The sequence below is a fragment of the Mixophyes fleayi genome, chromosome 3 (genome assembly GCF_038048845.1).
Source record: "Mixophyes fleayi isolate aMixFle1 chromosome 3, aMixFle1.hap1, whole genome shotgun sequence".
NCBI classification, from domain to species: Eukaryota; Metazoa; Chordata; class Amphibia; order Anura; family Limnodynastidae; genus Mixophyes; species Mixophyes fleayi.
Window position 1 is genome coordinate 262,758,813 of NC_134404.1, and position 26,318 is coordinate 262,785,130.

Sequence of the window (26,318 nt, forward strand, 5' to 3'; positions counted from 1 at the left end):
GCTTGATGTTTTGGGTTCGGATTTGTTTTGCAAAACACCTGTCGAAAGGTTTTGGTTTGGATTTAAGGTTTTGGATTCGGATTTATTTTGAAAAAAGCATAAAAAGTTCAAAAATCAAGTTTTTGGGCTTATTTTCACTCCTACGCTATTATTAACCTCAATAACATTCAATAACAATCATTTCCACTAATTTCCAGTCTATTCTGAACACCCTCACACCTCACAATATTGTTTTTAGTCCAAAAAGTTTCACCGAGGTAGCTTTCTGGACTGCATAGTGGAGTGGTCCCGGTACCCAATTTGACACCGGGGCCACAATATATCACCCTCAACTGGTCTCAATTCCACCAAAAAAGTATCTGGACTGCGTAGTGGAGTGGTCCCCACAATATAATAAAAAAATCCCTCAGCTGGTCTGAATTCCACCAAAAAAGTATCTGGACTGTGTAGTGGAGTGGGCCCCACAATATAATAAAAAAACCCTCAACTGGTCTGAATTCCACCAAAAAAGTATCTGGATTGCGTAGTGGAGTGGTCCCCACAATATAATAAAAAAAAAACAATTGCTCTGAATTCCACCAAACAAGTATCTGGACTGCGTAGTGGAGTGGACCCGGTACCCAATTTGATACCGGGGCCACAATATAATAAAAAAAACCTCAATTGTTCTGAATTCCACCAAACAAGTATCTGGACTGCGTAGTGGAGTGGTCCCCACAATATAATAAAAAATCCCTCAACTGGTCTGAATTCAACCAAAAAAGTATCTGGACTGCATAGTGGAGTGGTCCCCACAATATAATAAAAAAAACCTCAACTGGTCAGAATTCCACCAAAAAAGTATCTGGAATGCGTAGTGGAGTGGCCCCGGTACCCAATTTGGTACCGGGGCCACAATATAAGAATAAAACCGTGAACTGGTCTGAATTCCAGTGCACAGATGGCGGACACCGGATGGACGTCTAAAACCAACATAGCAGTTAAGGGCGCAGTTCCTCTTTTTTGTGACTGCACAAACAATTAACGTAGTAATAGAAATGACAGGTTTTTGTTTTTTTTTAAATATAGAAAGAAAGAAAGAAGGTAGTACTAGAAATGGCAGTTATTTATTTATTTTTTTAAATAGAGAAAGAAAGAAGGCAGTAATAGAAATGGCAGTTGTTCGAATCCCCAGGAGAGTTTAAGTGGGGTGAGCCACAGAGAGATTATTTCCCTCAGTTTCTCTAACAGGTTGTCAGTGTTGTTTGTGCCTCTTCTTAAAACCTGTGATACATAACTACACACACTCGGCAAAGCTTTTACAAATTATCTGCGGCACAGGAGAGTACCACTGGACTGTACTTTAATAGCAGTACCTATTATTTTTGGGTACAGCAACAGTGAATGATCGTAGTTAGACTTTTAAATAGCAGTACAAGCTAGATTTTTTAAAATTTTGTAATATTTTTTTCCAATTATTTTTTGAAAATTTTTTATTTTTAATTTTTTTTATTTTTTTTTAAATTCATTTTTTATATTTTTTTTTTATAAATTTAAATTTGTTTTTTAGAACTTTTGGATAACTTGGAAATAACAATGCCCTTAGCAGAACAGACCACAGGACACAGGAAATACAGAAAGAAAGAAGGTAGCAATAGAAATGGCAGTTCCTCTTTTTTGGAACTGCACAAACAGTGATGAAAATGAGGGTGGAGCTGTTGGCATGTCACGGTCCTCTTCAGAGGACAATCTCCTGACCAGCAAGTCTTTCCACCACTGTAGACTTGTGTCCGCCGGAAACAGAGACACAACATACGCTTTAAACCGAGGATCGAGAACGGTGGCCAGAATGTATTCCTCTGACTTTAAAAGACTGACCACCCTCGGATCCTGGCAAAGCGTACGAAGGGCTTCATTCACAAGAGCTACATGCTTGGTGGAATCGCAATGGTGTACCAGCTCCTCCCTCACTTTCTCCAGCTGCTTCTGCAAAAGCCTGATCAGGGGAATCACCTGACTCAAGCTGGCAGTGTCGGAACTGACTTCTCGTGTGGCAAGTTCAAATGGCTGCAGAACCTTGCACAACACGGAAATCATTCTCCAGTGCGCTTGACTCAGGCGCATCCCCACTCCTTTTCCTATGTCGTAGGTGGCTGTGTAGGCTTGAATGGCCCTTTGATGCTCCTCCATCCTCTGCAGCATATAGAGGGTGGAGTTCTAGCACGTCACTACCTCTTGTTAATTTAGATTGCAAGGCTTGTAAATACTTTAAAAATAAAAAAAAGCAGGTTGCACAGACTGTGGAGCTAGAAAGTGAAATTAAATGATTAAATGGACCACGTTACTTTGGTGGCTATCTATGCCCCCCCAACCCTACATTTGTAGTTGAATATAAAAAAAGCAGCCTGCCTAGACTGTAGAACTAGAAATTCAAATATACAAAGAAATGGACAAAGGCAATTTGGTATCTGTCTGCATCAGATCCCCTCTCCACTAGGAGTAAAATAGAAAACTATTCAGCCGTTATATAATCTAGAATATAAATAGAAATTGAGAAAGGCAATTTGGTATCTGTCTGCATCATAATCATCAACATCCTCCTCAGCGCCAGCTACATCAATAGCCTCCTACCGATGTACAACATTCACACCTTCATTAGCCAAATCTGTAACTGGACTGTGGGTGATCCTTCCAGCATATGCAGAGGGCCCAAGCAAATGGTGGAAGGAGCCACCTCTTCCCGTACAGTGATGGGAAGGTCAGGCTTCGCAACCACCAACACCCTTGGACTCGCCTTGGGGACTTGTGATAATTTCTTTAGAAGGCAAGAGTTGTTTGCTGTGTTGTTGCTGACAGCATAACTCTCTTAAATTTTTTGTAGGGGGGGGGGGGGGGGGAGGGTTTAGTTCCTTGGGTGAAGCTGAACCACTAGTCATGAACACGGGCCAGGGCCTAATCCGTTCCTTGCCACTGCGTGTCGTAAATGGCATATTGGCAACTTTACGTTTCTCCTCAGATGATTTTAAGTTTCTCTTTTTGCTACTTTTACTGAACTTGGGCTTTTTGGATTTTACATACCCTGTACTAGGAGATTGGGCATCGGGCTTGCCAGACGACGTTGATGGCATTTCATCATCTATGTCATGACTAGTGGCAGCAGCTTCAGCATTAGGAGGAAGTGGGTCTTGATCTTTCCCTACTTTATCCTCCAAATTTTTGTTCTGCATTATATGTAGCACAAGAGAGTGTACCCCGAAGCCACACACACTCGGCAAAGCCTTTAAAAATTATATGCGGCACAGGAGAGTACCACTGGACTGGAGTTATACAGCAGTACCACTGGACTTATATTGCAGAATCAGTGAAATTTGTAATATGGCAGTAACAACAATGGACTTATACTGCAAAATCAGTGAACTTTGTAATATAGCAGTACCACTGGACTTATATTGCAGAATGAGTGAACTTTGTAATATTGCAGTACCAATGGACTTATACTGCAGAATGAGTGAACTTTGTAATATTGCAGTACCAATGGACTTCTACTGCAGAATGTGTGAACTTTGTAATATTGCAGTACCAATGGACTTATACTGCTGAATCAGTGAACTTTGTAATATAGCAGTACCAATGGACTTATACTGCAGGATTGTTTTGGGATATTTTTTTTTATTTTTATAATTACTTTTTTGTAATTTTTTTTATAACTTTTTTTGAATTTTTTTATAATTTGGGAATAATGGGGAAATAACAATGCCCTTAGAAGGACAGAGCACAGGACACAGCACCACTGGACTGAACAGGACACAGCACAGAACCCAGCAGCACCACTGAACTCAGAAGGACAGAGCACAGGACACAGCACCACTGGACTGAGCAGAACACAGAGCACAGCACAGAACTGAACAGCACGAGATATAGCAGGACAGGGGACCACCTAACACACCCTCCCTCTACCCTGATCAATGCCCGAGTGAAGATGACGGCGACTAGCGGGGAATTTATAGGATCAGAGTATTGCGAGATCCGACAGCGGGATTATGACTCAGAGCCTCGGTTTCAGTTTTGCAATTGGCGGGAATACCCGGATCTGTCCCGGATCTGCAACGTTCGGGTGGGCTCGGATATCAGAAATCCGAGTGCGCTCATCTCTAATTTCAATGGCCTTTCTACATTTTACATCACACATTTTAAACATCACTGGTGAATTCACCTTACTTAAAACAAGTGAAAAGTTGGAACAATGAATTTTTGTTTTTTCCCTGGTGGTTTCTTGCAATTTTGGCATTTAAATAAAAATATTGGTTGAATTTATATATTGGTTGAAGTAAGTGTTTCTTTAACAGCCACCATTTTAGTGCCCTGGGCGAGACAGGTCACCGGCGCCCCCTATCCAAGTGGGAGTGACATTTGTCAAGTGGGTGTGGTCAACCTAATATGGGGGGGGGGGGGGTAGGTTATCAAAAGAAGAGAAGACAAAGAATGAGAGAGACTGTGTAAGGAGAGAGAGAGAGCAAGGAAGAACAATAGAGAGGATAATGAAGGAGAACCATAGTGGGGACAAGGAAGAAATGAACCAGAGAGGAAAATTGGAGAAGTCAGTGAGACAATGGGAAAGGTAAGAACTTGAGAGAATATGCTGAAGTGGAGAATAAGGGAGGATGAAGAAGAGGAAAATCAGAGAGAGGGTTGTAGAACGGGAGAACCAAAGAATGATGAGAGAGAGCACACATTGCTGATAAAGGTGAGGAAAAACTGTGACAACCAATATGGTGGAATCGTATAAGGAAGATGAGATAGAAGGAGTGAAAAAGCATGAAGCAGAGGAGAAATTGAGAGAAAAGAAGATGAGAAAAGAGTAAAACAGTGAGATAATAAGGAAAGTAAGGGGAGCATCATTTAATGATCAAGAAGACAAACATAATGTGAGGGGAGGTAAACTGAACCAGAAATATGGATGAGAATTGTAAAAATAGAGCAAAGAGTAAAAAGAAACTGGGTGTTAGAAATTTTAAGGAAGAAAACAGATGGAGGGAGAGAGAGAGCAAAAGTAGCTGAAATAGATAGCAAAACAAGTAGAGAGAGGAGGCAGTAGTCATAGGGGGTGGAAAGAGGCATGATTATATTATAGATTAAGGTTATCTGTGTTCTCCTATTCCCTGGCAGCAGTACAGAAAGGAAGAGCAAGCTTTGTGCATTCTTGAAAAAACACGGCAAGAAGCCCGGGGGGTAACAAACAAGCAATCACACACACACACACACACACACACACAGGCTATTTTCGCACAAGAGAGACTCTTTTACTTACCCGCAGTGGAACGCATGTGCCTGTTGGCGGAATGCATGTGCGTTCCACCAACAGGAAGCTCGGCATTTGGAACGCAAGTTTGCATTCCAAATGCCGAACTTCCTCTCAGTGGAACGCACAAGCACTGCGGGTAAGTAAAAGCCTGTAGATAGAGCCAGGTAGCGGGCGGCTGCTGCGCCCCCTTGGGTTTGTGCCCTGGGCGACGGCACCGCCCTAGCTACGGCTCCGACAGCCACACTAAAGGGTTAAGGACAAATTTCACCAACTGCCATGGTTGGCTCAAGGTTTTTGGTTTCCCATCTCATATATCTTACTGTTTTTTCCTGACTCACTTAATAAATGAATTACATCATCACTGACTGAACCTGAAATGTTCATGTCAAAATTCAAAAATGAAAAGCATAAAATAAAATGAGGCTCAGCTATTTCACTAACTATAGTACAGTTTGTGTAATCATTAAGGGCAGCCAAAGGCATTTACAGCCTTACCTGTGACTTTTCCATTGTGGTTTTTTTTATTTCTATTACTGCATCTGCCAGTCCCCCGCTTTCCTTTACTAGAAGCATTGTCCCTGGTCGAAAGCGGCGCAGGAGGCAAGCTATCCACCAGCGTGCGATCACTGTCTTCACAGCTCTTCTTGCAACTAAGCTGACCACACATCAGGTTGCAGTTTTCATTATTATTAATGCTGTCCTGAGCATCTCGGCTTTGAACGCTGACCTGTTCGTTCCTGGATAAAGACTGGTCGTTCTCTTCACTTAACTTGTTCTCATTGACATCAGAAGCCATTTGAGAAGAGGTCCTCTCTGTTTCAGCATGACCACAAATCACCATGTCATCTTCTGTGTTGGTTTGCAGGTCTGTTAGTGGGGTTTCCTCTGTGTTCATTGTGTTGAGTCTTGGACCATCTCAATCAAGCCTAAAAATGAAAATGAGTATTGTAAATGAATTGAAGCTGAAAGCGCAAGATATATGAATAATCATATTGCTAAAATACATCACTTATGGTAAGTGCCATTAGAGCCAACATCTAACAGGATATTGTGACCAAAGCACAGATGCTGATTTGGTGTCTTTCTGACTTTCCTAGAAAGATATAATTTAGTATACATGGGAAACTAATCTTCCCAAAAGCACTGTCGCTCAGAATATAAAGTGATTTGTAGGCCATTTAGAAAAAACTATATCTAATGCTATTTGTAGTAAACAGGATCCAGCTAATGCACATTATATACATTTATATTTGAGTCAGCAAAGTATAATATTGCACGATCAAAATGCAATTTACGCTGCTTAGTCAATGAATTAATGACCATATAATAGCAATTGTGTCAAATTAGAAACCATTAGCACCTCTGATCATGACTCAGGGCACATCAGTAGGTAAATGGTGGGTGACGCTGAGCATTGGGCACATGAGACAATGACTTCCCCAAGGTGCAGACACTATCACTCCAACTGCATGTTGAAATGAATGGAGGTTCTACTAAAATTCAGGGAGCTGCGAGCTGAAATTCAGCGAGATATTACCGTATTAACAGTAATATTTTTCGAGCGCATGTATTTCGGCGATCTCGCCATCAATTGATAATGCCCCCTAGAAGTTTTTACATTTTTTTTTTCATGTTATAATAGGCCTTTGGATCAACTTCTATTTTTAGTTCTCCGTTAAGTGCTAAAAATCCTGTTTTAAACAAAATATATTTTACTGGAACATATACAACAGTCTGCTTTCTGTCATTTTTTATATGTATCCTAAATAAAAAAAAAACAAAAAAAACAATTTTCAAACATCTCCCTAAATAAAAGATCAAACAAGTGCGATTAAGGTTTCAAATGTGAATTACTCCCGTTCAATAAATACACATGGACAGGGCATCAGCAGTACTGCCTTAAATGGATCAACATGCTCTAATGAATTACTGTATCCAAATGTTGTGCCAATAATATATTCAGGTCAGTAAAAAAATAGAGAGAGATATTAAGAAATTAAAAGCAGTACAACACTCATGCTAAATTTCTCCAAATTTAGTATAAGAAAATGCAGTATAACGCAATCAAGTCCACATTAAAAAAAATATTTACTTTAGTTAGAAGTAAAAAAGTCGGCAACTTAGTGCCAGCTCAATAGCACAGTTATCAATGTACATTCAAGATGGAAAAGTGTTGTTTTTAATTTAGTTTCTGGTGTTAAATAGAGACCTAAACAAATAATTTGTCGACCATGGGAACAGATACATTGAAGTCTATTGGTGATATTTCAATTTATCTCAGAGTAAGCAACATGACTAATGTTTAGTTTTATTTTATATTTTAATGTACAGTTATATAAATATAAAATAAATACAAATTCTGCTATATAAATATGCTCTATTATTTAAGTAGAAATAGGTGTCCTTTGCAGACATAGCCTTTTAGTGGTGGGTCATTTTTATTTAAAGTTTAGTTTTTCATTTGAGATCAAGAAACTGCATCGAACACCAATTTGTTTCATCCTGTCATGTAGAAATGTTTTTATGCAAGATGAGAATAATCTCACTAGTTTTCTACCATTCAACCAAAAGGATCAGAAGCTTTTGGATAGTAGGAAATAAGAGGATGCCAACCTTAGGACAAAGGAAAGGTGCACGCATATCTCCATATATGTTACAGGACTTTTTTCGGGCTGCACCCACTCTATGAAATTCTCTCCCTCGCACATTAACACTCTCCTCTGGTCTACAAGCTTTCAAGCGTTCTCTGAAAACCCACCTCTTCAGATAACCTTATAATATTCCTCAACCACCCTCTTAACCTCACTACATTACCCTATTACCACCCGTTCTATAACTGCCCCTTGACCAACATTGTTGTGTGACAGGATCATTTAGCTTATGAGTCACTTTTACCTTTGCAGTCTGGCTGGGCCGACTGCAAATGTAGACTTAACCTCATGTGTCAAAACTCCCATTGTTCAATAGATTGTAAGCTTACAAGCAGAGCCTTCTCACCTCTTTGTCTGTTTTATCCAGTTTGTTTATTACTTTACTATGTTTGTCCCCAATTGTAAAGTGCTACGGAATATGTTGGCGCTATATAAATAAATGATGATGATGATATATGGTAGCAGTATCCACCTTAACTCCAATGATTTATGATTTGACTATCTTTTCTCCTCATCTCTGGGAATAAAACTGCTGTTATTTACACTAATGTAGATGTTCATCAACATCAAAAAGTTCAGTTATTCATATTGCGGTTATAAAATATACAAATTACACTTAAGCTGCAAATAGTATATTGAACTAGATTCCCTGTAACACAAGAAAATCTAAATTTTTGGCTTTCACGTACAACAATAAGTGCAAAGACAGGCAAGATATAGACACAAATGTTACAATTAACCATTAGATAAATAAACATAGATGGTATAAGTGGGGGTAGAGGGGGAGGAAACTGAGGCTGTTCCCAAGGACCCCAGAAGGCCGAGAACGAGTGTACATGACATTAATTAATTCAAATCTGCCATCTTTGACCTACACGTATTGCAAAGCTGCATCTTTCACTTTTTATTTTTAAATGGATTGTGGGAAGACCACCTCCACCATATGCCTTGCCTGGTAACAATGCATCAGATCACAGAGCACCGCACTGGCTGCAATGCACCACCAATTGATGGGAATGTTGCAGTTTTATAAACATATATCATTATAATGTAAACATATATTGGTATATTATTTCCCACGGTGTTAATAGAATAATATGAATGATATCTTAAATGTTACATTTTCTCCGCTTCTACAAATAATGCTTTAATGTTCTATGACTACTTTCTGTGTCTGACTGTATTAACTTGCAAGTACTTGTAACTTTCTACAAATGTTCCGACTGCAGCTGGCATATGATTAGAGGGTGCTGACCACTATTAAATGGCCTTCAAAGTAGAAAAGAACAATTTTGGACGTGAGAACTTATTTTACTGTATATTTCAACTCTTCGAAATAGTGCTATTGCCATCTACCGACACAAGTCATGAAAAACAAAAAACATTTTGTAGACAGACCACCTCAAGATTTATTTTTTTAAAAATCCATGAGGATTAAAAGCTGGAAGAAAGAAGCCCCTTTGATTGAGGTGCACTAATAAAAAGTGGAACAACAGATATGGGGAGACTTTATGCAAATAAAAAGATTTCATCACATTTTTTTTTTTAACAATATGCTCAGGCAAACATGGGTATGCTATGTTCTACAAGCGTCAGCGAACTTAAACAGTTTATGGTTGCCAGTACTTGCCGAGACCAGTAGTACAAAAATGTTTTTTTGCTGTTTGTTTTTTTTTTACATCATTTAACACTTTATTACCCCAACACCCACTGCCAATGGAGTTGTGTGGAGCCCCAGTATTTTTATCACAGGGCTGTTTTTTCCCCTGCTTCTGGATGCAGTAGTTCCACAGAATATGGTTATAGCTTTCTATACAAACAAGCACACAGTGGACCATGTGTCAGAGTTTCTTGCAAACCTCCACTTAAACCTTCCCAATATCCAGGGACTCACCTCCATATGTTTATACCATTACCTACACCACACATACCCTTCCACAACTTGTAGCCACACTGCTATGGTGAATCTACCTTACCCTCAGTGTATGGGGCTCTCCTCCTGCTGTACTGACCTACATCCCACATATTCAGGGACCTACCTTCATAACCATGCTGATAATGGCAAATTTCTTTGTTGAACACTTCCAGGAATAATCAATCCCAGAAACCAGGTATTATCTCACTGCAGCCTTCAGCTGGTTACACACCTATGCAGTCTTACTTTGGTGAAATTGTAATAGAAATCGCATCTAAAGTCCCGATGAGCATGCCAACGTATGCGTGCACACCTATACAGTTCACCATCAGATCTGTGAATATATCTCTAATTACCATCTGCTGTAAACATCATGACTGTACACAATCTACAGATATTTGCCTACACTGCTGGTCAAAAAGTGGGCATACACTTTCACATTTGCCTGACATCATTCCATCGTCGATCAGATGCTATGTGTTTTGGTATGATAAAACATGATAGTGGGAGCGTACGCACTCTTGCAATATCTAAACATACTGTTGTGAAACGTGTGACCTGCACAGTAATTGCATAGTGTACCAAGCTTTACAGTCTCTTACAGCACTCCCCCTCGCTGTAGGGTCTATCCATACTGCTGCTAGTCAAAAAACTTCCAATTTAAAAAGGCACAATTATACTTGACCTCTGGCCAAGTTTGCGGACACTCTCTGTGTTCCTTAATGCCTCTTGGGACTCTCTTCCCCTTTTCCATTCAGCATTGACCTCTTGTGGCAGCTGCCACGCACCCTCCTGTAATGATGCCTCCTATTGTATACCCATGATGGTGGGGATCCCTGTTCACTAACCCCCTAGTAGTTAATTCAAACTTGATGTATTTCGGCATCAGCTGCGCACCCCACCTCACTCCTTTCTCCCAGGTCCCTGCTTCAATATGGCTGCCCTCAATACTGGGTGAAACAAGATTCTTTATAGACTCTGGTCCCCCCTCTGGTCTCTGGAAGCCACAATAGTACATATGTGAGCTCCCATTTGGCTTGTTATATTAGGTTATACCATAAGGATATTCTGCATTATCCTGGAATTTTATAAGATGCTTTTCTGCTTTGTAAGTAAAATTTACTGTAGCTTAATGTTATTTTCTAGATAAGGATTCCCCAACTCCCGGTCCTAGAGCACCACCAACAGGTCAGATTTTGAAGATCTCTGTAATCACTAACAGGATCAGTTATTTGACTAGGCGAGTGATTACCCCACTTGTTCGAACATTTTCTAATTATATATATATATATATATATATATACACACATACACACACACACACAGAGATACAGAAAGAGAGATATGTATAGATAGATATATATAGATAGATATACATATTTAGATAGATACACAGAGATACACATATATACATGTGTAAATTATATATATATATATACACATACACACAAGTTAACCCGTGCATGATACTCATGCATTCTAGTCAAATCAAGCTACTTAAGGTGTTAAAAAGGTTCTTGTCATGCATTTGGGGCTAGGCCAGGCCTCCTCAGGGGAAAAGCGTTACTTCCCGACGTAAGCGCCCTTTTTTAACGTGGTTTTGTCCACATGTCACCACCTCATCATTTTTCTCCATCACCTCATCCTTCATCTTTATCGCCACATCTATCCAGATGTCTATCCAGACACAGGGATCTCTCTCAGCGGTCCTGAGTATCACACTCCTCTCGCTCTGTCACCCTCGGCAACCACCAACCACTCCCCACTGTCACCCCCGGCAACCACCAACCACTCCCAACTGTCACTTCTCCTTCAAGAAATATATATATATATTTTTTAAATCTTTATAAACACTTTTAACAATTAACAAATTAAATTAACAAATTAAAAACATCTTAGTATACCAAATTTCAGCCCTGAGTTTTTTTTCCACACACACTAAGAATTTAGTAGGTCAGTGTATAACTCCGTCCAGCAGGTGGCGCTGCAGCAAATTTCAGCCCTTTCTGAGTTTTTTTCCCCACACACACACTAAGAATTTAGTAGGTCAGTGTATAACTTCGCCCAGCAGGTGGCGCTGCAGCTTGTTTTTCTGTTTTTTTCACACACAGACACACGCCACTAGGCTTTTATATAGTAGATTTATTAGAAAACATTCATACTTCCCAGTTGTGTTTCGGATACAGGATTCATAATTATCTTCCTAGGGCTGCGAACATTGCTCACAACGGAGATGCTTTAATGACTGAAATAAATGTGATTTACTATAGTAGGCATAACATAAATCAGTGTACAGTCATGGCCAAAAGTTTTGAGAATGACACAAATACTGGTTTTCACAAAGTTTGCTGCTTCAGTGTGTTTAGACCTTTTTGTCTCTATGGTATACTGAAATATAATTACAAGCATTTCATAAAATGTCAAAGGCTGTTATTGACAATTTTATTAAGTTTATGCAAAGAGTCAATATTTGCAGTGTTGACCCTTCTTTTTGAAGACCTCTGTAATTCGCCCTGGCATGCTGTCAATGAACTTCTGGGCCACATACTGACTGATTGCCACCCATTCGAGCCTAATCAATGCCTGGAGTTTGTCAGAATTTGTGGGTTCTTGTTTGTCAACCCACCTCTTGAGGATTCACCACAAGTTCTCAATGGGATAAAGGGCTGGGGAGTTTCCTGGCCATGGACCCATCCACACACTTCATGGTGACTTGCATTCCGATCGTTTTAGCTGTGCTTTGCGTAATTCAATTAATATTTTGAAAATGTTCAGCAGAAAAGTAAGCAATTGTAACTCACACCTTAATATAATGATCATCTTCTAAAACCAGTTTGTCATGTTGAAGCTTACCAATTCATTATAAAGGGGGTTCCACTTTAAATATCAATTGTACACTATCCCCTTCTTTCTCAATCATAGTATGTAGTCCAGTATGGGTCTGTTGAAGAATCTTCTCCTACGATATGATTCTCAAGCCATTTCATGCATTGTTCAAAGAATCTCGCCTCCTCCCAGCCACATGGCAACATTAGCCATTTTGCATGTGTTTGTAAAACCTCACACACAACTCAGGTATCACAGCTGTTATCTGAAACTGACCAAACGGAGACATAGGAGGGTGTTGGGACACTGGGAGGGTTAATAGGATAGGAACACTACACTAATAGGGACACCCTACACTACAGTCAAGATATAGAATATATATATATATATATATATATATATATATATATATATATATATATATATATATACATATATATACACACACACACACACACACACACACACACACACACACACTATACTGTTCTATAGGATTACTCTACACTACAGAATATATACATTATACTACAGAAAACCTACAATAAGCCACAAGAAAGGATTCTATGCTACAGGAATGTTCCCTACGCTGCAGATAAAGAATTGGATCCAGGATACAAGGACATGATAAGTATCATTAATATATATATCCATAAAGCTATATGTGTATTTGTAATGTGGATTTAACTATTTATATACATATAACTGTGTCGCTATTGTCTCATATCTGTGAAAGTTATATCAATATTATAAATACTGATTCTTATCAAGTATACATATGTAAATCAAGGATAGTGTAAGGGAAAAGGTGGTGAACCTAGGGTTAATTTTATATTGATATACTATGTTATGTTGAACAACATTATAATATATGTGTGAACTGTGAATACAAGCTTTTTTGTGTTAACAGTAAAATACTTTGATTTAAATACATACGTGTTGTGAGTATTGGTTATTTATAACAAATATATACTGTGAAGTACTGCTGAGATACAGTGCTTATATTGGATAAATAGTTCTGTAAAGCTTGTGTTATTTAGTGTTGGCAAAAGACTGAGTAAGGCAACACTGTGTAAGGAAAAGTGCGAGTTTTATAGCGAGTGTATCTAAGAACAGAATAAGAGGATAACGTGCGCATGTAAGGCGCTACCACAGGTCCTTTTACAGGGTCCTTCCCCAGTTTTTCAGTAATGGAATAATGGTGTGCCCCTTATTTAATGTGGACTCACTCAGAATTTTGCCTAAGAACACAGCCATGAACAAAGAATGGTACCAAAGTATCCTCCAAGAGCAACTTCTCCCAACCATCCAAGAACAGTTTGGTAACGAACAATGCCTTTTCCAGCATGATGGAGCACCTTCCCATAAGGCAAAGGTGATAACTTAGTGGCTCGGGGATCAAAACATCGAAAGTTTGGGACCATGGGCAGGAAATTCCCCAGACCTTAATCCCATTGAGAACTTGTGAATTGCAGAGGTCTTCAAAAAGTAGCATTCTCAAAACTTTTGCCCATGACTGTAAATATAAAATACTGACAAAATCATATGGGTCTAGTTTGTAAATCAGAAAAGATACTACACATACAGCGCCTCAGTTCACATTCATTCTCTGTGTTTCATGGAATATCAGTTTTCTTTTTTTTAGTAAACTAGCAAACGTCATTTTGTTTAAATAGGCTGTTGGCAACTCAAATAATATGTTATATAGTGTTCTCAAGTCCTTGGTAACTGTTTTTAGTGCTTGAGGCAAGGGTGTTGCTTTGCAGCAGATGGGAAGATTCTACTGAATAGAAACATTCAGAAATGTAACCACATCAACACAAAATTAAAGCAAGTTAAGTTATTTTAAAACATATATTAAATTAGATCATTCAGCATCAGTGGTGGGTTGGCACTCTAAACTAGGGATGTGCACCGGCCGCTTTTCGTGTTTTGAGTTCTGATTACCTTCAGGTTTTGGTTTCTAATGGGTTTTGCCAAAACACCCCCCTCAAGGTTTTGGTTCTGATTTTGGGTTCTGGTTTTTTTTTTTTTAAAAAAAAAAAAAGCATAGAAACTGCTAAAATCCAGACTTTTGGTTTTTTTTTTCATTCCTACGTTATTATTAACCTCAATAACATTCATTTCCACTCATTTCCAGTGTATTCTGAACACCTCACAATATTGTTTTTAGGCTAAAAGGTTGCACCAAGGTAGCTGGATGACTAAGCTAAGCAACACAAGTGGGCGGCACAAACACGTGGCCCAACACGTGGCAGGATCAGTGAACTTATATAGCAGTACCACTGGACTTATACGGCAGGATCAGTGCCTTGCTTGCAGTCTCCTAGGTAACGCAAATAATCTGTACAAATATGCACACAGGGGCATGGCCAGTAAAATATGGAACACATACTTTATGGATACTACCATTGTAGCAGAGGGCTGTAAAACTGGAACATGAAAGCCAATAATAAATAGCTATAACATTAACTGTAACACAGATTAATAGATATTTACAGGATCTGGTTCATACACATTAGTTATGCATATAGAATATATGGATTTCTGGTTAATTATATCACTGTCAATTCATGTTTTTCCTGCAGTAGGAGGAAGTGAGCCGCTATGACAAAAAACACAATTTGCACATATCAAAATTGCTTCAGGTTGGAAATAATAAAAAATAAGGGCTAACATTGGTGTTTCGCTAGACATCCTGGACGAGAACTGTTTGATTACATTGTGAAATGCATGCAGAGTGAACAACTGTGTATCCTATGTCCTATCTGCTTGATTTATATAATAAAGTCAAGGTTCTGCTAGAAGTAAAATAAATCCCACTGTAAACAATTCAGGGATTAATAACATGGACACGCCTGTATTATCAAGCACACATTATATACAGCCAGGACCAACTGATGGTCTAGTAAAGTTCACAGATGTAGCAGCATCTGCCCCGCTGAGAGTTTAAAATACACAGTGGACAGATAAATAAATGCAGACTCAAACATTAGGTGCAACAATATCCATAAACAAATTGGTTATGGGCTGAAAGAAATTTATGCTGAGACAGAAATTATTAAACATCATTAAGCCAGGTACATGCAAAGAAATGTTGACCAATAAAGAGGAACTTACAGTAGTTGACCTGAAGCGCTTTCTACATTCCCATATCAGAGAATGCTAGGCAACAGGAGATCTCGCGAGATCCGACGGCGGGATGACGAGGTTTTGCCTCGTTCTGAGTTTTGTGATCGGCGGGAATACCCGAACAGTGCTCGGATCCGGGCTCGGATCGGCACTGTTCGGGGGGGTTCTGATTTGCCAAATCCGGACCCGCTCATCTCTACTCTAAACAGAGAGTATAAATAAAGAGAAGCATTTTCTTGTATCAAACGGCCTCAAAATGTGCGCAATAATACTAATCAAAATATAAAATCTTTAACCAATCATTTCAAAGTGTGAGTATACATAATGGCAAATTCTATATTCAGAAAGCTGATCTGCACAAATTAAGAGTGCGGCTCCAAGGAAGCAGCATTATATGATTTGTACAACAGAAGAAAAAAAGGATTCAAGTTCTGTTTTGACGAAGTATGCACGACATTACATATTCCAATAGTTTTGTTGTTCTCCACTACAGGTTATAATGTGTTGCTAAAAGCCATTTTATTCCTTAATGGCTCATCTCATATAGCAGCCACAGAATACCAGACCTGCATATTAACCATGCTGTCTTAAACAGGAATGGAGAAGGTAAAGACTGTTTTTTTTTATTGTAACCTATTCAACTTTATAGCAAAATATACTATTTGGGTGGAAATAACCTTCTGCCGGTGTCCTTTGACAAGCTTACTGACAAAAAGTCTGATAAACACAAAGGAGGTAAAAGAAAGTTTATAATATACCCTTTTTTAAATAAATAAATAAATAAAAATGCTCAGTTCTGATAAGCTCTGAACATGGAAAACCATACTAACAAATATGTTGCCGTACTCCCCTCTAAGCCAATAAGAGCTTTGCTTCATTGATGATGTAGTTTTTTTCATAACACAGGCTCAGCCCCATGATCCTGGCTTTAGGCAAAGTCTATGTCATGCATGACATATGAGCAGAGATCTGACTAAGGCATCTTTCTATTTACATAACGGAGATTACATTTATGGATGAAAAGCAGAAATCCCCCTATGATTATATGGATTATTAAGTTTATGTAATAGCAAATAGAATAGTGAATAGAATAACTCAGAAAGAATGTCAAATAAAAAAAGGACAGTATTTTGAAAAATGCATTGCTTTTGTCCTCTTTAAGAGAGAAATAAAATTAAAGGAAATCCTACTCTTTAATTTGTTTCCCAATCACTTAACACTGCAAACATGTGTGATGTGTAAATAACAGAATGCAAACGAGATATCAACAGGGACATCTCTAGCAGTGTGTGCTGAAATATGTATGCTCGGTTATTTGTTAGACAAATATAGGTCTCCACTCAACTTTGTATTTCATTAACAAACTATGCACAATGCATGAACTATTACAAATTCTATTGTGCTCCAAATGCTTCCAGATAGAAAATATGTGATTTGTATAACAAAATAAACTACAGCATAGACAATAAGAGAAAAGAAGTCCTGAAATAATAAAGTCAAGAGAAAAGAAACGCACGGCAAAAAAAAAGAACAATAAACTAGTATTTAAAAAAAAAGTATATAAACATATCATGCAAATATTTTCCACAATAAATGTGGAAACTAAGTTGCTGTGCATGCCCAGCAACTCCCTTGGGCCTTTGTAAGACCCAAGAATTGAGTGTGCATTGGAAAGTTTATTTACAAATAATATATAAATGTATATTACTGGCAAGAGCACGCTTCCGGTGAAACACACACACACACACACACAAACAGCTTCTTGCTTTTTACTTAGTTTTAATGTCAGGATGGTAAAGTATTTGACAATATAAATATTCCACACAGATTGTTGTAGCCCTAAACACTAGCTAAACAGACAACAGCTCTCTAACAACCAGCCAGCTTCTCAAGCATCAGTCACACTGTACAGTGAAACAAATTTTTATAGCTGACACTCCTCCCACAGCCCTAAATTGATGGGCAGGTGACACATCCATCTTCCTTTAAAAGGGATCTCTCTCCTTGGGAGACGTCTAGCTCCCTCACCTATGATCCAATTGTTGCATCTCTAGCTCCCAGTTAAGCCTTCACTGTAGGCCTACCTTCAGACCTCCTTAGTACATTTTTATTGTTATGTACAAAAGACAATGTTTAGTGGTTAGATATTTAATGTTATGTCTGCTACTATGTATCCTCCTCCCTTCGCCCTCTCTTTTTCTGTACCTTTTCCCTCCAAACTTATAATCCTCTAATAAAAACGATTTATATTTAAAGAAAAAAAAAAAAAAAGTGAGCTCTCATCAGCTGTTCTGTTTGCCCTGACCCAGACACACCATGCCAGCCTGCTGTGGGAAAAGACATTTCAAACCATGTAAGTTAAACTAAACTTTAATCTATTTTGTCACACATACTGTAAGTCTTCCACTTGCTTGTCTGTAAACTCGGTGCACCGCTGCCCAAATGTGATTTTATATCTATATCTATATATCCACAGATATCTATATCGAGAGAGATATTTACCTATGCATATCTCTATACACCATCTATCTATACAGACACATATATATATATATATATATATATATATATATATATATATATATATATCTATTTCAACATCATCATCTATTATATAGCGCCACTAGTTCCGCAGCGCTGAACAGAGAACTCACTCACATCAGTCCCTGCCCCATTGGAGCTTACAGTAGAAATTCCCTAACATATACACGCACACAAACAGAGATACTAGGGTAAATTTTTAACAGCACCCAATTAACCTACTAGAATGTTCTTTGAGTGTGGAAAGAGACCGGAGAAAACCCACACAAACACGGGGAGAACATACAAACTCCTTACAGATAAGGCCATGGTTGAGAATTGAACTCATGACTCCGGTGCTGTGAGGCAGAAGTATCTCTCTCTATATATATTTATCTACTGCTCTCTGTCACGATAGCCAGATAATGGGAATGGTCTTGACCTCTGCTCGAGTGACAGCTTACCCTCAGAGAGGTGCGGAGTCTAACGGAGGAGAGGTATTCACCACGGATTCCAGCAATTGAGTATGGTCTTAGCTGCTCTTAACCGCAGGTCGCAGTCCTCTAGGGGACGCAGAGCAGATAACGCGCGGAACCACTAAGCAACTGTAAGGCAGAAGGGAAGTAGTAGTGAAGAGATGACCTGCAGAGAGCTGGAGCACTGAGATCCACACAGGTGTTATAACTCTGGAACAGGACCGAAGATGAGCGATGTTCTGCAGCGGTAAACGCTGAGAAGCGGTGAGCTGCACTGGTAAACACTGAGAAACGGTGAGCTGCACCATACACAATGTCAGTAGCCACGGGAGCAGCTGAACAGGAGTCAGAGGAGATGCTTAATATCAGGTAGAGAGACCTGATGATCTAACACCCATTAAATGAAGAAGAGTCCTTATAAAGGGAACTGGCTGCAGATGATGCAATCAACGAAGAGCAGAGGTTTGAAAGTTCCCGGGGTAGCGCATGCACAGACGACTAGGCGAGATGGCGTCCGATGAGAGAGGAATGCCAGGCTGAACAGCAGGGGGTAAATGTATGAATCTCTGGATTCTTCATCTCCGGCGTGTTCAGCCTCTTCAGCGCTTAAATTTAAAGCGGCGCTGCATTGTAAAGGGAAGTTTCACTGCAGTTTCATTTAAAGGGAATGCAGCGCCGCTTTAAATTTAAGCGCTGAAGAGGCTGAACACGCCGGAGATGAAGAATCCGGAGATTCATACATTTACCCCCAGATAGCGGTAACCAACAAACACAATGAACCACACTAGTGCGGTGCACAATACTTTCTCTCTCTCATATATATATATATATATATATATATATATATATATTTATTTAATAGTGGGGTTTACTTCTTTTCCATGTAGGATCAGCAGCTTTTAGCTGCCTTAACAGTCAAATTGGCATCACAACAAAAGTTCACCAAGCTATCTGGTCTGTGAGCAATCAAAAAATATCATAAATAAATCCTGCTTGGCTGAGCTCTACCAGAAGAACTGATACTAGCTATACCCAGACTATTCTACGAACACTGGTCATAAACGGGATCAAGGGTTCATTTAAAAATCCTCTTTGCCCTTAGAGTGGGAAATATAGTGATTACACGCAACATATATTCACATTCCCTCCCGCTCACTGCGATCGTCCAACGATCGTCGCCTCTCTTCCCCTCTGATTACCTCCTCTCACGCACGTATCCAAGACTTCTCCCGCGCCGCTCCCCTCCATTGGAACAAGCTCCCCCGCTCCATCAGAACTTCCCCTAATCTGTCCTCTTTCAAACGAACATTAAAATCCCACCTTTTCCTTAAAGCCTTCCAGTCTCATGCCTAAACTCCCACCGGTCGGCTACCTCTCTTTCTCATCCCTTCTTCCCTTCTCCCCCTTCCTCGACTCCGTCTCCGTTTCTCCCGTGTCATCCATGTGTCTGTCTGTCTTCCCCTCCCTTTAGATTGTTCGCTCCTTTGAGCAGGGCTCTCCTACCTTCTGTTTCCATCACTTTTAACTGCGCTCTCCAGCTACTCAGCTCACCCCCTCTCAGTCCCTCTGCCCTCTGTCTCCTCTCGCTTCTCTCCGCTCCCCTCAGTGACTCTCAACCTGTCATCCGTGCCCACCCTCTTGGGCCATAGTTACCTGCCTATACTCACTTTTCCCCTCCCTCCCTCTCTTTCATGCTTTGCCTGAGCCCCCAGAGTTATAGTGCTTACTGTTACTTGTACTGTGCTGTTTCACCTTGTACTGTGCCATTGTTTGTCCTTGTACGGCGCTACGGATACTTTGTGGCGCCCTATAAATAAAAAAATAAAATAATAATAATAATAATAATAATAATAATAATAATAATAATAATAATATCTTTAGCTACAAAAGGCTGGAAGGTTTGTAGCTCTGTGTGACATTACTCATATGGCTACTGCCTTTGTTCCTCTAGCTCTTTTTGTGAAAGACACCATGCTATTGAGATTAATCTGTTTTGCCTAGAGGGTGTCACACAAAACAGATTTTCTGCTGACATTTGTCTAATCTTCAAACAAATTTGAATGTGTATGGCGTTATGAAAAAAAAAGGCTCCCTTAACCTCCCCCCAAAAGTTTCTGCTGATAACACTACCCTCTCCACTGTCTCTCAAGTCCGCTGACTATAGGTAATCCTTGATACCTCCCCTCTAACCCCACTCCTCATAATCCATCCCTCCCAAAAAATCCTGCAGCTTCCATCTCCGTAACATATCCAGAATCCATCCTTTTCTCACAATGGAGTCTGAGAAAACTGTTATTGACTCCCTTGTAATCTCCCACCTTGAATACTAAAACCTCCCCCTATCTCTCTCTCTATATACACCTCTCTACAATAATATATATATATATATATATATATATATATATATATATATACATATATATATACATACATACACACACACATACATACATATACACACACACACGTACGTACGTACGTACGTACGTACGTACATAAATACACACACACATATACACACCTCTCTATAATATCCCTCTCTCTGTCTATCTCCGAGAGTCACCTGAGATGGTTGGGTGAAAGCTCCCACCCATCCTACAACCCTACCAGCGGAACGGTGCCTCAAGTACAGCAAGTCAAGCCTGCCTTTTCTGCTTATGACACACCAGGACAACATACATTTCACTTTCTTCTCTTAGCAGATAATGCCCTTAAAGATGAGAGTCTACGAAGTACAAGTAATAGAAGCCTAGCCTCCCAAAATAGCAGCATTAAACTGTTGAGTAAAGTAAACTCAAAAATACTTCTAAAGCTTGCCTGTTAAATAACAACCAAAATGTTGATTGTGGCTAAAACTATCCTTGCATCTCTCGGGTATATAAACATTTAAGTACAGTAAACAGTATCTAAAATAAAGATTGAAACCAAAATGATGAGTCCAGAATAAATTGTTAGAAATATTTGAGATATATATATATATATATATATATATATATATATATATATATATATATATATATATATATATATATATATATATATATATATATATATATTTTTTTTTTTTTTTTGCAGGAATAAAAGGGGTAAGCAGGATTTATTTCTAGCCTGACAGTGTTCAGCGTCTAGCCAGATACTGACAGTCAGCAGCTGCATGAAAGGAAATCTTTCTACGCATTCCTCTTCCCTACTACATCCAACCAACTACCATTCTCACAAAATATCTCAGGATGGAAAATCAGCTTTCTCGCTCTGTTAGTATGGCATCACCAGTGATATAAGAACTACATTTTGCAGCTAGACAATGTTTGAAAAAGTAAACACAAAAATAAAATAAAATTTCACACATGCAGTACATGATACTCAATATAGAAATAATTGTTACTTTACTCTTAAAAGATGCAGTAAAAAGGAAATTAAATGTACACTAAAATCTATTGTTGCCTTGTGGACAGTTTTAGAGGAGGCCAAGAAAGACAATAACCAAGGGGCCTGCACCCAGGTTTTTGTTTAATCACAGCTTTGTAATGGTTCATTTTATTGTAATGTGACCTGAGTATGTTCAGAGCGGAGCCAAGGTCCAGACATTTGACACTGGCTGTAGATGTTTACTTGGTAAAAGCAGGCAGTATAGGCAATGACAACACTGCTTGCTTTTTGCTCAACCCCTTCATGATTTGCACTTATGATGGTGAGAACATTTGCACTATTGTGCTGCTACTGTTTGGCCGGGACTAACTTTTTTTTTTCCAAGAGAGATAAGATTTTATTTGGTAGCATCTTTAGAATTTAACACAAGGCTTTCATTTTAAACGCCATATGTAATGATTGTAACTATTAGTATGATTCTTAGTACTATGCAGTGGTCTAGAGTGAACATGTTAAGGGATGGCAGTATTGGCACTGAATTCCAATTGGCTACTGCTGTTCATTGAGCAAAAACACAGCTAAGTTATTGACTGCACAGTGCTGTACCATATAAAATATTACAGCCAGTGTCAAATCTCAAGACCTCTGCACCTTCAGCAAAAATGAGTCAGCAGCATAGACCTAATGTAAGGATAGATTATGTATTTAATAGGGGCTGTGTATATTCATCAGAAAGGGGTTCGTTCTCCTTGTAAAAAATTAATAATAGAAGGCAGGAGTGCATTGTTAAAAATCACCAAAAAGTCACCAGACAAGGGTGTGCGTTGCACAATGGACATTAGAAGTGAAGGCAGCGTATTGTATAAAGTAAAGAGAGTGGATATGGGTGGTGTGCACTATTTAATGATCAGCAGGAAGGGGGCTGTGCATTATATAATAGCCATCAGAAAGGCATTATTGCCTAATAGACATCAGAGAGGCTTGTTTTTTTTATCTGTGTAAGCGGAACTGGAGGAAGGCCGTGCATTCTATAATGGACATGAAAGGAACCTACTTCATATAAGAGTCAGCTGGAGCTGTGCTTTGTTTTAGCAGGCACTGGGCAAACCATGCATACTTTACATAGTGGTTCCCTTTGCACATTCCAGTAGCCCTGCTCAGTCTTGTCATCATTTGTTGCAACAATAAACAACTGGGACAATACTGCACACAACACCAATAGTTGAGTTACCCCCCTTCCTGGTATGGACAGATAATGCAAGATGATCAATCAGCAATTAATAGGGAATTTTACATGTAATGTTTTATAAAACCGTATTAACTGGTCCTCTGTTAAACTAGGGAACAATACTGGTGATAGTTTCACTGGGCTTGTTAGGAATAAGCATGAAAATACAGATTGAAAACTGCAATCTGTTTTAAGGACTATATTTTTGCGTCAAAATTGAGTACTGTCTAGATTTTCTTCTGGTTTTGTACTTAACTCTACAGACTAGCACCCTTCTCATTGAGGTATTTAGTATTTTGATTGAGCAACTTAAAAAAACATGGCAAGCACTGGTGGCTGAGTCATGTGTTTTGCATAAAAGGTGTGAAATGCTGTGAGCGCTACACTGGTTTTACAGGTTGAATGTATAAAATAATAAATTGCAATTGCAAAGTAGTAAAACACTTCATTTGCATCATATAAAAGGCTATTGAAAGGTGGTTCCACTCAGTGACTACTATACCTCCCAACTGGATGCAATAACAGGAGAAAGAGTAACAGCAATTTAAATAACCATAGTAACTTAAACACATGAACTCCATTTGTACAAGAGTAGATTGCATAAGCATAAAAGAAAACTCTTTTGTGTAACAAATGATTCATGTTTGGGGGGTGGATAACATGGTATCACAGTGCACTGGCAGGAAAAACTGCATCATACATGTACTCTGCCAGTGAACTGATTGATAAATGTGATACACAATAAAATATGTTTATCCCACTATGCATATCCCATGATGCAAAGTGCACAAAAATACAATGGCCGATACCTACTGGAGAGCTTTCTCTTCTCCCTGGATCATTATTAGTAAAAAAGAGGGAGAAATGGCAAGGGATTATTAAATAAGGGATAAAGGGGGCTTTGAAGATGTGCAAGGATTTTAAATAAAGTAAAGTATTTGTAAAAGTATCCGCATCTGATGGGAGACTTAAATCTAGTTTTAGACCCCCCGACTGGACAAGACTTGCTCTCCTGTCACCTGTACCTCCAAACTCTGGTGACCACTCTCTCTTATTCCATAAATTCATAGTGGAGTATGACTTATGACGCCTGGGGGTAAATGTATCAATATGCGGGTTCTTCAACACCCGCGTGTTCAGCCTCATCCGCGATCAAATTTCAAGCGGCGCTGCATTGTAAAGGGTTAACTTCCCTTTACAATGCAGCGCCGCTTGAAATTTAATCGCGGAAGAGGCTGAACACGCGGGTGTTGAAGAACCCGCATATTGATACATTTACCCCCTGGTGTGTGTTAGCCCCTGGCCATTCGCATGTACACAATACTTATTCCAGAATTGACCTCATACTCACTGACAAATGGGCCCTCCAACATTTTCAATCAGTTTCAAAACTCGCAATTACTTAGTGGGAGCATGCTCCACTTCTATGATCCTGGCTCGCTTCTGCCCAGTCCTGCCCCCTAGAACATGGAGATTACCTGATTATCTCCTCCCCTCCCCCAAAGGCAAGACTGCCCTCTAAATGTATCCGCGTTGTCATTTACTCTTCATACTACTACTTAACTGACACATTATGTACAATAGTATAAAACAGATAACATACAGATTTATATATAAATTTACATAATATGAGTTTTTAAAACATTATTGTATGGTCGATGACTAGTATATAATAAAATGTAAATAGTTATAATGTCTATGTATGGGATGGGAGAAGGAGGTGGAGTAATCTACAGGAGGGGGAACAAATTGTGTTAAATTTGCCTTAAGATGATGATGGGGGGGGGGGTGGGAGTTATAGACAGAAGGGGACATCCCCTGTCTCGAAAAACCGAGAGTCTATACCAAAGCCAAAATAATTACCAAGTAGTCCCCCGCCTTGTTTACCACTGGCCCTGCAGCACTGTGATATCGCGAAGGCACCTCAGGGAGCCTAGGCGCACAGTTTATGAACCACTGGTATAGTTTATATACTGACTCCTTAACTGAGGTTTAAATAGAAGTTCTGCCTGTTTTGTCCTTTTTTTTTGTTATTGTTTTTAAAACTATTTTTAGTCAACACGTCATGCCTATTTGCCTTGTACACAAGATAAAAATGCATGGTTTAGCATGAGTAGTTGAATTACTTTACATCAGAACAACAAAAGATTCACTACTAAAATCTACATCCAGCAACTGAGATTGCTGATTCCCTTTAGAGATACAATATACCCACTGTGTTGCCAGTGCATACAAAACTCTAACTTTCATCAATCCACCCCAAAATGCTTACACGGAGCAGGATTATTATCCCCCCCCCCCCCTCCCCCGGCACACTTTATTAGATGACCACTTCTGAACAGTATGGCGATCTGCAGTTTGATTAGCAAACCACTGATTATCATCCTATTTTTTAAAACATGCAACTCCATCGGGAATAGTTTTATGTTTCATTGCTCTATATTACTTTTTAGAGTGAGGGGTATAGATGAAAAGGGAGTAAAGGGTGAAGTGCACAACATGCACAAAAAGTCATTAAGGTAGAAAAGACATATTAAAAAAGAACATCAATAATGACAATAATCTTACAGCTAGCTGAAGGAGAATATATGCAACATACAGAGCTGACTGAACCATCAGAGCTTAAAAACAGACCACAGGTTCCACAAAAATGCTTCTGTAGTTTGGGAGGACCAATGATTAAGATTTTCTGTTATGCGACACCGATTTTCACAGTGTGCCTAGGGCGCCAAGGACCCTAGCACCGGCGCTGACTATTGTGCTGTCATTCTCTAAAGACTAGAGGACCAGATGAAGAGCACAGATCTGAATGTACATCGTGGGTAATGTGTATGGATGAATCGTCCGATCGATCTTTCAGTCGCAGGTACAATCGTTGTAGATAACAAGTCGGTCGGAAAATTCTTCAGTGTGTACCTAG

At 39.2% G+C, this 26,318-nt stretch overlaps 1 protein-coding gene across 4 annotated transcripts in view; it reads right to left on the reverse strand.

Moving 5' to 3' along the window:
- The window catches only part of CNST (consortin, connexin sorting protein), a 110,111-nt gene that overhangs the window by 63,863 nt on the left and 19,930 nt on the right, over positions 1-26,318 (reverse strand). For all 4 annotated transcript variants that reach the window (XM_075203533.1, XM_075203532.1, XM_075203534.1 and 1 more), the window contains one exon: positions 5,777-6,207. In XM_075203533.1, the coding sequence (XP_075059634.1) occupies positions 5,777-6,176 (400 nt within the window). In that variant the 5' untranslated portion in view covers positions 6,177-6,207. The remainder of the gene's footprint in view (positions 1-5,776; positions 6,208-26,318) is intronic.